Source organism: Phodopus roborovskii, unplaced genomic scaffold (assembly GCF_943737965.1).
Source record: "Phodopus roborovskii unplaced genomic scaffold, PHOROB, whole genome shotgun sequence".
Taxonomy (NCBI): domain Eukaryota; kingdom Metazoa; phylum Chordata; class Mammalia; order Rodentia; family Cricetidae; genus Phodopus; species Phodopus roborovskii.
The window spans coordinates 11,013,736-11,028,507 of record NW_026126447.1 but is presented as its reverse complement, the minus strand read 5'-3'; the positions used below and the strand labels follow the sequence as shown (position 1 = coordinate 11,028,507).

The window sequence follows — 14,772 nt, the reverse complement described above, 5'->3', positions numbered from 1 at the left end:
GAGGGAAATTGGTGGCAGTCAAAATGTGGTTGATTGATTTCTGGAGTAAAACATCTCTAGCACTGCCTGTAAAATTCAAGACCAGCAGATTCCCTGGGACTTCTCTACCAGTTCCCTTCAATGCTAGATGTGATCTGGAGTCACTTCACATTCCAGAACTACAAAAAATACCAGTTCTGCTCTTCAAAACACTGTGCACTTACAACAAGCCTGTTCACATGCATGAAGAACAGAGTCCCATGGGTCGGAGCAGCAAAGCAGCAGAGATATGTTTAGTATATTGTAGCTATGTATCTTGTTTCAAGATATACCAATACCTGAGTCATAAACACTTACTTTACAGACGTGAAAGGTATGGTCTCAACATCATAACTTTTTATTTAACATAGAACCAGGGTATATTATGACCAAAATAAACAGTCCTCTACTTTTGCTATTCTAGAGCAATAAAACTACCTAAGACATTGGCATTTTCAGTAAGACTGGCCATTTGTTTTGGTATAAGTCATTCAGAGTAACCACTAGTTCATGACATAGTCTTGAATCATGGCCATCATCTGTGCAGCCATTCCCATCATGCCTTGTAGTAGAGTCACAAGTTCTAATGAAAGCACCCTATCAGCATCACTGTTTAGACAGCCACTTAACAGTTATACTTTAAGCCTTTAAGTTTGCTTTCTCTATCCAATAATTTCAAAGCACAGGGACTCTGCATCCCCCTTCATTCATCAGAGTGATGTAATGGAAACAGATAAAAAAAAGTCACACATAACATACAGTATTTATTGACTCTTCATATCCTCTTAATGTTAATATTCTTCCATGGATACTTAACATAGACACTATGACAAAAGGAAGCACCTCCACTTTCGGGATGCCTGACTTATAAAACTTTCTTAACTATTGCCTTTTAGTAGTAGTAAGACTGGCCATTTATTTTTGTGGAAGACACTCAGAGTAACCCCCAGTTTATGAAATAATCTTACATCACAGATTTATTTAGTGAGCCAATCAGCCACATTTTCATAGACACAAGTTTCATTTTGGTTAAGATAGCAAGGTAGTCTGGGAAGAAAAATAGCTAAGAAACTTCCTACCCTTTAGCATCTTTGGTATATAATTAGTTTTCAAAGCAGATTGATTACATCACTCACTTACCATTTAATCATAATTTATCAAATCAGATGTACTGATCACCATAAAAAGGAATCATTTTTTCTTTATCAAAACCTGATACACATTGTGTACCTGCAAATTGGATGACACAGGACAAATAATTTGCTTATTTGAAAGGAGTGAGACACCAGATATAAGCAAATTGATGCAGGCACAGTGTCACTATCTCCACTTTTATGTTTCTAGACTCTGAACCATCATCTTGTCACCTTTTCTCTAGAATATTACAGTGTATTTTCAGTATTTTTGAATATTAAATTATATATTTCTTAAGACAACATATTACCTCATGGCTAGTCTAGAATTTGCTATGTAGACCAGGCTAGAACTCACAAATATCCACTTATGTCTACCTCTCAAGGTCTGGCATTATAGACATTCCCCTATGTCCACCGTGTTTCATTATTTTTAAGACCTTCTAGAGCTATGTGCTGTTCTTGTTTTATTTTCAACACCACCAGCAATGAACTACAGAGAGAGGATCCAAGAGTGTGACTGTAAAACTTGAAAGGCTTTGAAGCAGTATGGCCTGTTGTTATTCCTCTTTCCAGCCCTACTGAGGTGATATTAGGATTGATCTAAACTGAAATATGTTGAAATACATTGTTGCTACTTGCTGTTCTGACCTACTGGGTGTTTATCTTGTATTCACACTTGTGGACAGGCATGTTGCAATATGCACAAGGTTTTGAATGTATTTTTTTTGTTGTTGTTGGATGTGAAGTGACACCAGATGATATCCAGGACTGAAGGGAGCTGATAGAGAAGTCCCAAAGTGTCTACTGGGATGTAAGGGTAGGGACAGTGCAGGAATGATTTACTCTAGGAACAATTCAACCTTACAATTTGATTGACCCCGATTTCCCTCTAGTTTAGCTGGCAAAGCAGTTGGAGAATAATGGTAGCTTAGAAATTTTCTCCCTGCTATAATGTGGAAGAGGTGTGTGATGTAAACACTTTCAATGACTCAAAACTGAGTAGAATGGTGCCACTACATTGTGAGGTTGGTCAGGGTGTTGATGCCATATAAGTATTTACTGGTTACTGTGAATATGCCAAACATTGTGGTGAATGTTTGCTATCCATGATACCCTTTAGTGCTCATAGCAAGCTTATAGGTTCTTACTTTGATTTGCTTGGTTTTAACACATAGAAATTAATGGTCAGGGGAATATTTCTTGCTTACACTTTCATGTTTGTAAATAGCAAAACTATTCTGTGTTTTGAACCCATTCTAGATCATAGATTTTCCTTTTCTACATTTTCATGTTATATTGCTATGTGAAACTATTCTTGTTTGTAATACTATTAAACTGATGTCTTAATTCTTAAACTTTTTTTCCAAAGGAAAGCCTATCACTTATTTTATAAGTCACTTCTCTTGAGAATATGTGTCACTAAACTGAATTCTCAGGCCTACTGGAAAATATTAGCTGAACAGAACTAAATAGTCCCTTGATGTTGCTTAATTAAAAGCAAGGAAAGTCCTAACAACAACCTTAAAAATAAAACTAAGCTTGCAAATTGTAACATTTAGCATATTTGAAATTTGTATGACTCATAGTAGTAGACATTAGTTTAAAATATAGAATATTTTACATGTAGATAAAAGTGATTGCATAGTGTTTTGATAGAGTGAAATAAAACATGTAGGCCAATGGAAGTCAGTAAAATGGACAGAGAATTCTAACAGTAAAATCAGAAGTGTATTAGCAGCTGTAATCTAATTTCTTTGAAATTTTTTCTACATAAGGCAATGAGAAATGAATTAGAAAGTCTAAGATGCACTTCGCTGTTTTACCTTTTTAATTTAAATTTATTTAAAAGTATACAGTGATATTTTTTAGGAGTTATTCTACTAAATCACCTTTTCTTCCCCGTTGATGTTTGTGACTTTATTACCAGGCATGAGTTTCTTATGTCTCAACAGAACATGTTCAGAGCAGTATGGAAGAAGTTTGCTCTTTGGGTGTGGGTAGGGTTGACCTTCCCAAACTATCATCAGCCATCTCTCATTTTAAATAGCTAAAACTTTTGTAGTGAGAAAGTCATTATCTTTAGTATTAACAATGGCTCAGGTTATGTGGACCACTAAAATAATGTAATTGTGAAGTTACATCATTTATCAAGCCTACTTATTAAAATTTCTGGCAAGCTTTGGAAAAATCAACGAGTAGCGGTTAACAAAGATTTACACAGCTAAACCAAATTTTCTAATTTACTTGACAACTCTGGACTCTTAGGTTTATGTATTGTGTGAGTGGAAAATGCACAGTTGTTATTACATATTTATAGAGGCACTAGCACATAACCCCAAAAGAATGAAAGAGAAAAGCCTTCACAGTAATATGTATTATTGATAAAAGATACGAAACCTTATCATGAGGGTGGCTGGATGGGAGATGTCTACAGCAACTCTCAGTACTAAGCAAACATTGCAGTTATTTAGAAATTATTTGCCTAGTTCTCTCCCAAACAGATATTCTCTTTCATGGGCCTGGAATTGAACATTCCACACTTGTAGATTTTTTTTCCTCTGAGGCTGACAGGTAATTCTAATGTCAATTTTAAAAAGAAAAGCAAGGCCCTTCTTATTGGGTATTAAAATATTAGAAGTGTATTAGGTGGCCCATGTGGTGAAAGAGAGGTATATAAGATAGGAGCAGGGCATTTGTTATTAGGGCAATTAGTCTCCAGCAATGATGAAGACAGGATTGTTCCAGCCTTGGCAGAGAAGTAAGAGCCCTGTGGTTGCTTGGCTGCTTTGTGTCTCTTATCTTCAGCTTGAACTCCAGTATCTGCCTCTGAGTTATTAATATTTGTGCTACAGGCTTGAGTAATTGGTTATGGCACAAACGTGTCAGAAGATGATGTGGAGTCTGAAAGGTTGAGCCTCTGTGACATGAAGTGCCACAAACAGAGTGGTCATGTGTTAAGATTGCTATATGACATGGTGTGCTTTCATGTGCCAATTTTGAAATGTTAGAAAGCAATTTTCTAAGTATTAGAAATATAGATTCAACATTGATAACACACTTCAAGTAGGATGTATGCTTCATTAAGTTAGATCTAATGTTTCAACTTTTTTCCCTCCCTTTTCTTTCTCTTCCTATTGCTTTTCCTGTACATTGGTGTAAATGCCAACCCTTGCCAGCTTACATAATAGTGGCTGTACAGAGGTTCCTGTCTATAAAATCTGAGCACATTCCAGTAGTCATTCACAAAGAACTTGTAGTTGAGACCTTAATAAAATCAGTGATTTAGGCAGGCATAGCAGTACATCACTGAGGGGACTTAAGGAGGAAATGAATCAATAGCGTTTTGTTTGCTTTTCTTCATGAGCACACATTGATCACATATATGGAGCAATGTTAATGTAGTCAGATCTGCTGAACTTGGAACCGAGGTAACTTGTGAATGAACTTTGTGGCATTGACCTTGGTTTTTCTCTACTTGCATGGTTCACGATTGGCTTCCTTTCTCTTGCTCCATTTGCTTCCCAGAATTATGTTCCACTTTGGGGGAACATTTCTACGTAGCATATTCTAGATGGACTTTCTTAATGAACTATAATTATTCTAATTAGCAGAAATTACTTAATGCCGAGGAATACTATAACTATATTCTTTATAGTTAAAATACATTTCAAATTTTACAGCAAACTGAGATATTGTGCATCATCTTTGCAGTATCTGTAGCTTTCTACCTCTTGGTTTGGAATAGTAAAACATAGCCTTACAATTAGACTAGTTCATACGTCTTTTCAGGTCACTGAGTTTTCCTGGCTTTCTTTTGATCTCTCTTCCTCCTCTTTTTTGCTTCAAATGTCTGTATTACTCTAAAGCTTTCTATCAGCTTATAAGATAAAAGTCAGAAGTACATTTTGTGGGACCATTGGAAAATATTGAGTATAAGATCATGAGCATATTTTGTCTAGTGCATTCAAATAATTAAGAGTAGGTATTTATGAGCTACTGAGTGAAGGCTCCATGATGGCATTTAAGGTGTCATGTAGCTGATGGAAGCAGAAGCAGAGATTCACAGCTATGCACTGAGCCAAACTTCTAGAATCCAGTTGTAGATAGGGATGAGTGATGAGCAAAGAGGTTAAGATCATGCTGGGGAAACCCACTGAAACAGCTGACCTGAGCAAGTGGGATCTCACAGACTCCTGATTGACAGCTGGGGAACCTGCATAAGATCGAACTATGCCCTGAACGTGGGTGTCAGTTTGGGGCCTCTGGCAGTGGAACCAGTGTTTATCTCTAGTGCAGGAACTGGCTTTGGGAACCATTCCTTATGAAGGGATACTCTTTCAGTCTAAATACAGGGGGGAGGGCCTTGGTCCTGCTACGAATGATGTGACAGACTTTATGATTTCCCCATGGGAGGCCTCACTCTCTCAGAGGAGTTGATGGGAGATGGTGGGGGGATTGGGAGGATGGGAGAGGGAACTGGGATTGGTGTATAAAATAAGATTGTTTTTAATTTAAAAAGATTTTTAAAAAAAGAATATGCATTTAATTCACTCTGGAGGGTTCTATCCTTTAAATCAAAATTTAAAACTAAGATGTTGTTTAGGGAATCCTATTAAAATGGAGATAGGATAAATAATTCATACACAGTCTGTTTGATGTTGAAGACCTGGGTTGGCCATGGATATACTAGAGAGACTGTTCAGATACAGTGTATCCAGCCATGGGAAAGGTGAGGCAAACCTTCATTAGGCAGTTAACAGAACACAGGTGGGGAGAACTATACAGATCACAGCTGTGCTCTATGGTCTCTATCCTCCTTAGGTACACATCACCTTGGAGACTTCCATCTTTCTTCATGTGGACAGTTGGTTTTATCATTGTCTCTTCCCTACACTTCTGCCCAGTGAAAATCAAGGTTTTCATAACAGCATGCACACAACCTCTTGTCACTCTCCATGTTCCCATCAGTGCCAATAAGAGGTGTTCTGGCTCAAAGAGAAGGTAAAGCCTGATTTGGCCTTCGCACTTCCTTGAACTACATTCTTATACTTTCATTTCCCATCCAGTTGTTGCAGGTACCCTGTTCCTGATATGTTCTTTAAAGTTCCTGCCTTGCTATCTGAAGGGTCAGGTCTGAGATATCTCAACCTAAAGGTTTGCTGTAGGGGAGGAAGCAGTTTCAATATCTTCGTACTGAATATTTTCTTTCTCTCTCTCCTTTGGTATCATACAACAGCATTATTAACTTTCTCATTTCAAGATCTTGAATACAATGTTATGACTACTATCCCTTTAAAATCAAAACTCTCTATTTAAGGAAATGATAATCAGTGAGAAGAAACGAAGCCAATTAGTTACATGCTGGTTATTGTTTTTCCCTGTGAGACGTATTTCCTTGATGTCCACAGAAACATCATATTAATTAGAGTTAAATTAGACAAATGGCACCACGTTTCTCCCTTCACTTTATAACGTGTTCTCCTCTCTATGGTCTTATTTTAAGTGAGTCACAGTTGACCCACAAAATTATATCAAATATATTAAATTTTAAGAATTTCTCCTGTACTCTTCTTCCTTAGATACTGATATTTCTTCAATTGATTTGTCCTCTATTGTCCAGTTCTAACTAACAAACTGTATTTAAGAGACAAGTTTGTCTTATAGATGGCCAAGATAATTTTCTAGTCTTGGTTACTTTACTCCGTGTGTGAGTGTGTGTGTGTGTGTGTGTATGTGTGATTATAACATTTTTCACTTGTCAAAATCTACCTGAGTAAAATACCTTGCTTAAAGCAGTCTTGATAATTTTATGTGAGGAGCAATGGCCGCCAGCTAGCTGCATTAGGCATGTAATGGAAACTGACATTGCTTTATTTGTCTTCCTCTTTATATTCTTGGCATATGTTTTTCTTCTTTTCTTCAGGCTAAGTATACATTGATATTTATATTTCACAGAATTAATTTCGAACCCTTCATTACATAGATTTATACTAACCATTGTGTGTTTTGTCATCATTTGTAATGGGCTTCTTTGTGATATCTTTGTAGGAGGGGTTTTAGTCAAATTTTGATTTAAACTTTTAATTGTATACTTCTCTTCCCTTTTCCAAAGCATGAATATTATTTGCGAAGAATGTACACCATAATACGATAGCAAGTCCATCTAGTTCTTTTCATCCTTTGCCAGGGTAGATGGGAGATTCATGATTCATGTTGTTATGCCCTCTGAGGATGAAAATTTTCACTTTCCCCTAATATTATAGGCATCATATAATTTAGCTCTCTATTACATATCTTCTAGTGGCTCTCTGCCAAGAATGGGCAGTATCAGTCTCAGAATTGGTCCAGCCAGAGCAATTATTTATATGATACACATGCCTACTAAAAATATTATCAGTAGCATCTATTGCTTCCTATCATAGAACAATTACATTTATTCATTTTATGGTTTGGAAAGTGTGGATAACTGTAGCCTTTGTCCATGTGGCAAATATTCCTTGCAAATTGTGTGAATCCTGAAACTTTCCTTCATTCTTTGGAAATAGAAACAGAATAGCATCCCTTTACAAAGGCTTCCAGTGCTGGGGAACCCACAGCATTTTTAGGGTTATTAAATATACAGTTTGTGTGTGTGTGTGTGTGTGTGTGTGTGTGTGTGTGTGTGTGTGTGTTGTCATCTCATCCAGTGGCCTTCAATTCTTTCTTATACTCTTGCGAGAAATTTCAAAACAATATAAATGAATTTTAATTCAGCCTGGTCAATTTTGAAATATAGACAGGAAATTAAAGGGACTCAAAATTGACAGTATTATGACATTTAACATAGCAAAGCAATGGGCTTTATTTCTCAAAGATAGTCACTAGAAGTTTTCTTTTCTTTATTAATTATGTTTTATAGATTAGATCATTTTTATCTTTATTAATTTGTTTTTTTAGATACTGTCAAGGGAGTATTTATTATCAATTTACATTGCTTGAAAAAGTGGAAAGCAAAATAAGAAAACGTGTTATACTGTTGTTTGTTTTCAGAAAAAGTGTCATCATTAGTTTTCTTTTTAATCCCTCTCATTGTTAGTCAATTTCAAATCTTGTAAAGTGTTCCCCCTTGTTTATAGGAATTAGAGTGTTTGTATTACTACCCATGATGCGACAGCATGTGATAGTGAACAGTGGGAGAGCCATTTCATTCCTAACTTTTCTGAACACAAACATGCTTCTGGTATCAAAAGCTAAATTTGATCATGAGAAGAGTCACTTCCTATGAATAGCTTGTAAAGATGCTTTTCTTGTTCCCTTCTCCTGTACTCCTGCATTTATGTAATCATGTAATTAGATAGGAAACCTCAAAATTGTGGTAATATTTGAAAATCTGTCACATATCTTGACATTTAAGAAAGAGTAAAACTATGATTTTTCTCCTCCAATGCCTCTGTATGTTATCTATCTATCTATCTATCTATCTATCTATCTATCTATCTATCTATCTATCATCTATTTCCTTACCTACTTATCTATCATCATCATTTGTCAAATAACAGTGGACCTCAGATAGATATCTAGTTTTCCTGTCTGAGGAGAGATAAACTGAGTCAGAACAGGTTATGGTGTTGCAAAAACATCAGGTAGAACCAGGACTGAGGGCAGAGTTTCATGATAGCAGTAAACAAAGAGGACACAGTGTTGCCATTGTTTCCTTCTGCACCAGAATTTGAAGATTATACTCAAAGTTAATGTTTTGAAGAACAGTGTGTGACAAAGTCTGTAACAGATTCAAAGAAAATAAATGAAAATGGAAAAGTAAAACGTTTTTGACTTTAAAATATTTTCCAAATATAACCATTACATATCTCAAATAAGGACAAGCCTAGATAGCTCAGCAGTCAGAAGCTCTTCTACTGCAGTTCCAATCACCCATGTCTGATGGCCAAGAACCTGTAAGTCCAGCTCTAGCCCATCTGATGCCCTGTCCTGATCTCTTCAGATACTGCACACACATGCACCCACACAAAACAGATATTATATATCCACAAATAAATAAAAATAGAATCTTTTAAATATTTTACAGGTGTGTAGCAAAGATAGGAAGTCATAGAAAAAACAATTAAATAATGGCTTCACAAACCACCATCATTAATGCTTTCATATACTTTGCATACCTTTATGTGTTTTCTTATCAGGTATTTCTCAGATATAATCTTGTATTGTGTATTTGTGGCTTTTCATGGCTCAAAAGTGTTTCTCATACCATACAATAAGATAGTTTCCACATATGTAATATCCCATCTGTATGTTATAATCATTTTTAACATAATTAGATTCTGCTAATCAGGTTATTCAATGAATATTTATGTAAATAAATAATCATCTACATCTTATGTATGTCACCACTTTGTGATGGTTTTTAGATATGAAATATAGAATAGGGAAGAAGTGTTTTCCAGGATGAAGAGAAGTGTGACTGCTGAATGTTTTCATGGAAATGGAGACACTGAACTGCATTTTCCATTCTTTTATCTTTACTGATCATCAGTGGGTGTTTCCTAAAAAGCCTCTTTTCCCTGTATCTTGGGAGGTTTCTCCTCCATTCTTTTTCATGAAATGAAGAGCTAAGTAACAAGACAATGTGTGAACGTTGCCATGCCATTCTCTCTTCCTGGTTCCTGCTGTGCCTTCTAATTCCAGGCTATATTTCTTGTCTCTTTAAAATTTCCTGGAATTTCTCTTAAATGTCACTAATTTTAATAGCCTGGCAATGAGTGGCAGTGCTGCTTTCTGGCAGCGTCCTGATAGTGACATCAAAGCAATGCGCTGGGATTTTACTCACTTTGATTGATGAGCTTTTTGTTGCAGAGGACAAATTGGATTTTTAAATACTGGTAATAAAAATTAATGTGTGAGGTTGCTTTTTGGATGTTATTGGATCTGTGCCTTAATACAGGTTTCAGCAATGAAAGTGCTAACAGATAGATAATAGAACTTGAACACAAAGTTACCCTGAAAAGCACAAGGTGCTTGCCTCATCTTTTAACCTTCCCGTACTGATATAGTGGGTGAGGTTGTGTACTGTGAAGGGAACTGTCTAGTTGGGCAATGTATTTCTATATTCACACTAATTGTGGTGTTTATTTCTTCTTATTTCAGCACCTCCCAGGTTTACAAGAACTCCAGTTGATCAGACAGGGGTCTCTGGTGGAGTTGCATCTTTCATTTGTCAAGCTACAGGGGAACCAAGACCTAAAATTGTCTGGAACAAAAAAGGAAAGAAAGTCAGCAACCAGAGATTTGAGGTATTAGGTCCATTGTTCTGTTTCTCTGGGGAAGAACACATCTATTTATTCTCTGCTCTGATATGAGGTGTCATAAGCAATGAGGTGTGATAGTTATTTCACCTGCATTGAGCACTATAACTCAATGTCTTTTTAAAACAGAATAGTTGCTGTGGCTGAATTTTATATCCATTTTTGTAAGGATTTAGTTAGAGTCTGGGGATTTGACTTTGTAGAGCACATGCCAGAGATTTTGGTTTCGATTGCGAGTAAAGGGTCTACAACAGTCTAGGATCTACCTGTTAATCTCATCTTCAGGATGCATCCTTTTAAGAATGCAACATAGTTGGAAACCAGCATAGGACAGAACCAGGACCCCTGCATGTGGGCGACTGTTAGGAGGCTTGAGCAGTCTATGGGGCCCCTGGTAATGGGACAACATTTATACCTTGTGTATGAATAGATTTGGGAGCCCACACCCCACAGAGGGATACTCTCTCAGCCTAGACACATGGGGGGAGGGCTTAGGCCCTGCCCCAAATTATGTGACAGACTTTGATCATCCCCCATAGAAGGCCTCACCCTTTCTATGGAGCAGAAGAACAATGGGATGGGGGTTGGTGGGGAGCATGAAAGAATGGGAGGGAGAGGGAACTGGGATTGATATATAAAATAAAATTGATTCTAATTTAAAGAAAAAAAAAAAAGATTGCAACATTGAATCCCATGTCCTCACTTTTCCAGTTAGAAACTGCATGAACATGTGTATCTTTTTAGAAATTCCTATTCTCCCCAGGTATCCTGAGTCTGAGCCCTCTCTATTGATGGGTAGATGTTGTCAACTATTTTATGCTAAACAGATTGTACCTTTGTTGTTGGGAGTGGGGTCAATTGTAGCCAATCCTATAGTTTAAGTACAGTATTGTTTTCCTGAAAAGGGATTTCAGTCTGTTTTACCAAAAGGCAAGAGATTAGATTAAGAACAACAAGTATCAACTTTATTAGTCTTGTGGGCTAGAATAAAACTTTCACTTTAGTGTTTTGGTATAAAGAACCATGTGAAAGAAAAGGCCTGACGGACTAATGATGCAGGGAATCTGTTGGAGACTTTTTTCTTCCTTCAAGAAAAAGTTCTCAATGATGCTAAATCATTTCAGACTTTCCTCCAGAGTGCTTGGGAAAAAGTGTGTGGCTTAGAAATCTTTTCATTTAGAAACAGATCACATTTACAAATGAAGACACAGAGTGTACTGTGATTTATAGGGGACACCAAGTCGCCTAGACTATCATGAATTATAACAACTCAATTCCTTTTTGTCTGATTTTTCTAATAGATTTCATGACCTAATTCATTGTTTGGAAAATTGACAGCAATCTGTGGTGAAAATAAATATCACAACTAAACACCCGGTGTGTCATCTTCATTCACATTATAGCAGGATGAGGAATTCACATTCATAAAATTATCATTAGTGATAGTATGTAAATTTAAACCTTTGACATAAATTTTAAAATTTAGACAAAAATTTAATTTTTTTATGTATTGGAGTTTAAGATACAGTGGTTTTATCTTGTCTTAAAATATCTTTAAGGAACTTCCTTGATGTATTGTGAGTGTGAATTTGGGAGATATGAATTTTTTTCCCTTTTTATAGTTAAAAATGTATTTTTTGTCAAGATGAGTGGTCTTTGATATGCTTGTTGTTAACTGTGATATCCTAAATAAATCTTATAAAAATAAATGATAGAAGAATATATTTCAAGGCATGAGATCTTCTTTGTTCATACTTGTTAATGAGACTCATATAAACAAGTTCAGGGGAAATTATTTTTATATGAAGCAGCTACATGAAGTGGTCCTGTGTCTTGGACTTAACAAGTTGTTACACACATATATGTACGCATGCACACACATATATCACTCATACCCCTTGCATGGCTATGTGAATGGTAGGTGAAACTGGTTTTACTGCTGCTTCTGATGATGCCAAATGTTGCATGGTAAGCATACATTGGTTCATTGGTTGGTACATATTAGTCATCCAAAGTGGGATTTAGAACACTGGCTTTTAATACATAACAATGTAGAATTGTTTCAGTATACAAAATGGTTAAGGAATATGAATATGCAATATTTAATATAAGATTAATTGAAATTTTTATTAATGATCTTTATACATTTTCTTATATTGAAATATAGGAGACTCATAAATTATTTTACATAAAATTGTGGGATGTTTGAGAAAGATTATTATAACTAGACCTTTTTTCTCTGAGATATATACTAGATTCATTTTTAAATGTGCACTCAATAGAAGTGAAAATATATAGTGGTGTTTTGAGAAATTGAGTGTCTCTGAATTTACAATTAAAATGGAATGCATAAAGGAAGTAAAGTAAACTGCTTCCTCTGTATGCTAAAGCATGTACACATAAACTGGGATTAAGCCACTCATAACTGAACTTGTTAGAAAGTCTCAGTTTATTTATAATCAAGGCATATGGAGATCCCACAAAAGCAGTGTCCCACCAAGCAGAGCATGTGACAGAAGGGTGGTGCCCCTAACTGCCACCCATACATACCATTGTCATGGTTTGCACATCTTCTTCTGGTTCTTTTACCTGTTGTTAGTGCCATGTCACCAGTGTTGGTCTTCTGTGTCACAGTGGAAGTCACAATGACAATGTATTTAGGGTTCTTACTTCATCATTGAGTTTGGACCTGGTGATGCAAGCCTCCATTACATGGCAAGAAGGCCCTAAAATTGCAAAAAACACTAATCTGGAACAAATACTAAAATAATTTATGACAAAAGTAATTCATGCTGCCTAGAAGTTTTCATTTTATATTCTAAGTATTAAATGGGTCCACATAAGCACAGGTCTTTCCAAATCCTTCACAATATGGTGTACTCTGTAGTTACTAAGTATTAGATATGCTAATGAGAAAAAATCATCATTTTGTTTTTATTGAAGATTAGAAATTTGTCCTTGTGTATTTGTAGTTTTATCTTTCTTTTGTTTGGTACAAGTTATATATATTCCCTCAAATGTTCTGCTCTACAACTCTATTAGAATTCAGTGCTCTCTTAGAATGACGCTTGGTCTACTCAGAGCCTAATGGCTGGCTTCCTACCACACTGAGAAGTTTAGCTGAGAGGTAGATGATTATAACAACACCTGTGACAGCTATTGTTTCCTTTAATAGGTAATAGAATTTGATGATGGATCTGGATCAGTTCTCAGAATACAGCCCTTAAGGACTCCACGAGATGAGGCCATTTATGAATGTGTGGCCTCGAATAATGTCGGAGAAATAAGTGTGTCCACCAGACTCACAGTTTTACGTGGTAAGTGCTCAAATTCAATGTTAGTGTTGTGTCATTGCAGCAATTTTCTATGTCAAGTGTTCTTCTAGAGGACTTTTCAGAGAAGAGTGTTGTGTGATCATAGGAGAAAAGGGTTTAAGTAAAATGTCGAGACGTGCCAAATGTTCTGTGTGGCAGTGTATGTCTTCTTGGTTCTTGAAGGTATACTAATCAGGAGAGAAAATGAAAGTGAAAGTGTTTGTTTTAAATATCAGATGCCATTTTGATTTGGCAAGGAAATCTAGATGGGGAAATGTATGGCTTGCCACTTTGTTAACATCACTTGTAGAATTTCTATATCTACTGTTTCGTGTACATACTTCTGACCCAAGGTGACACTGAGAGCTACAAAATTAAAGAAACAACACTATGCACAGATAAGCTTTATTTCCTAAAATAATTGGTCAAAGCCAAGGATAAGACATACACATTTTTATGTCAAAATACTCCTTTCATTTCAGTCATTTTTAAGTTAATATCCTTTGAAAAATAAAATAAGATGGTGTATCACCTCCTTTTCGTTACTTATGCAACCTGATAAAGTATGTGTCTATTTTGTGGAGCCCAGCAGTGTAAAATATGGCCAGTTGCTCTGATTATTGAGTAGAGATATGAAAATTGTTTAAATGGATAGCTAGTCAACAACATTATTATGTTAATGTTCTGTGTGCTTTTGTCTCTCCCTCTCTCTGTTACAACTTTTTCTTGTTTTATGCCCCAGAAATGATTGTTTACAAAACTTACAATAGATGTTTCGTAATACAATTTTGAAAACAAGTTAAATAAGAAAGAGGAATTTCTAGGTGTGGTACATGGGGAGATTCCCCAGAGAAGAGGACTTTATAGACATAGAAACCAAGATGAGAGCTAAAGAATTATAGAATTCAGCACTACCATTTGAACTCTGTGAAAGGCGAGGTCAAGTAAAAAGGTGTATCAGCTCTCTGTAAGAGAGAGGCTTCTGGCCATATTCCTGTGCTTCTG

At 36.0% G+C, this 14,772-nt stretch overlaps 1 protein-coding gene across 35 annotated transcripts in view; it reads left to right on the top strand.

Annotated features, from left to right (window-relative positions):
- Positions 1-14,772, top strand: part of Ptprd (protein tyrosine phosphatase receptor type D) — a 462,643-nt gene that overhangs the window by 179,845 nt on the left and 268,026 nt on the right. For all 35 annotated transcript variants that reach the window (XM_051188096.1, XM_051188084.1, XM_051188083.1 and 32 more), the window contains exons 3-4: positions 10,296-10,441; positions 13,629-13,770. In XM_051188096.1, coding sequence (XP_051044053.1) covers positions 10,296-10,441; positions 13,629-13,770 — 288 coding nt within the window. The remainder of the gene's footprint in view (positions 1-10,295; positions 10,442-13,628; positions 13,771-14,772) is intronic.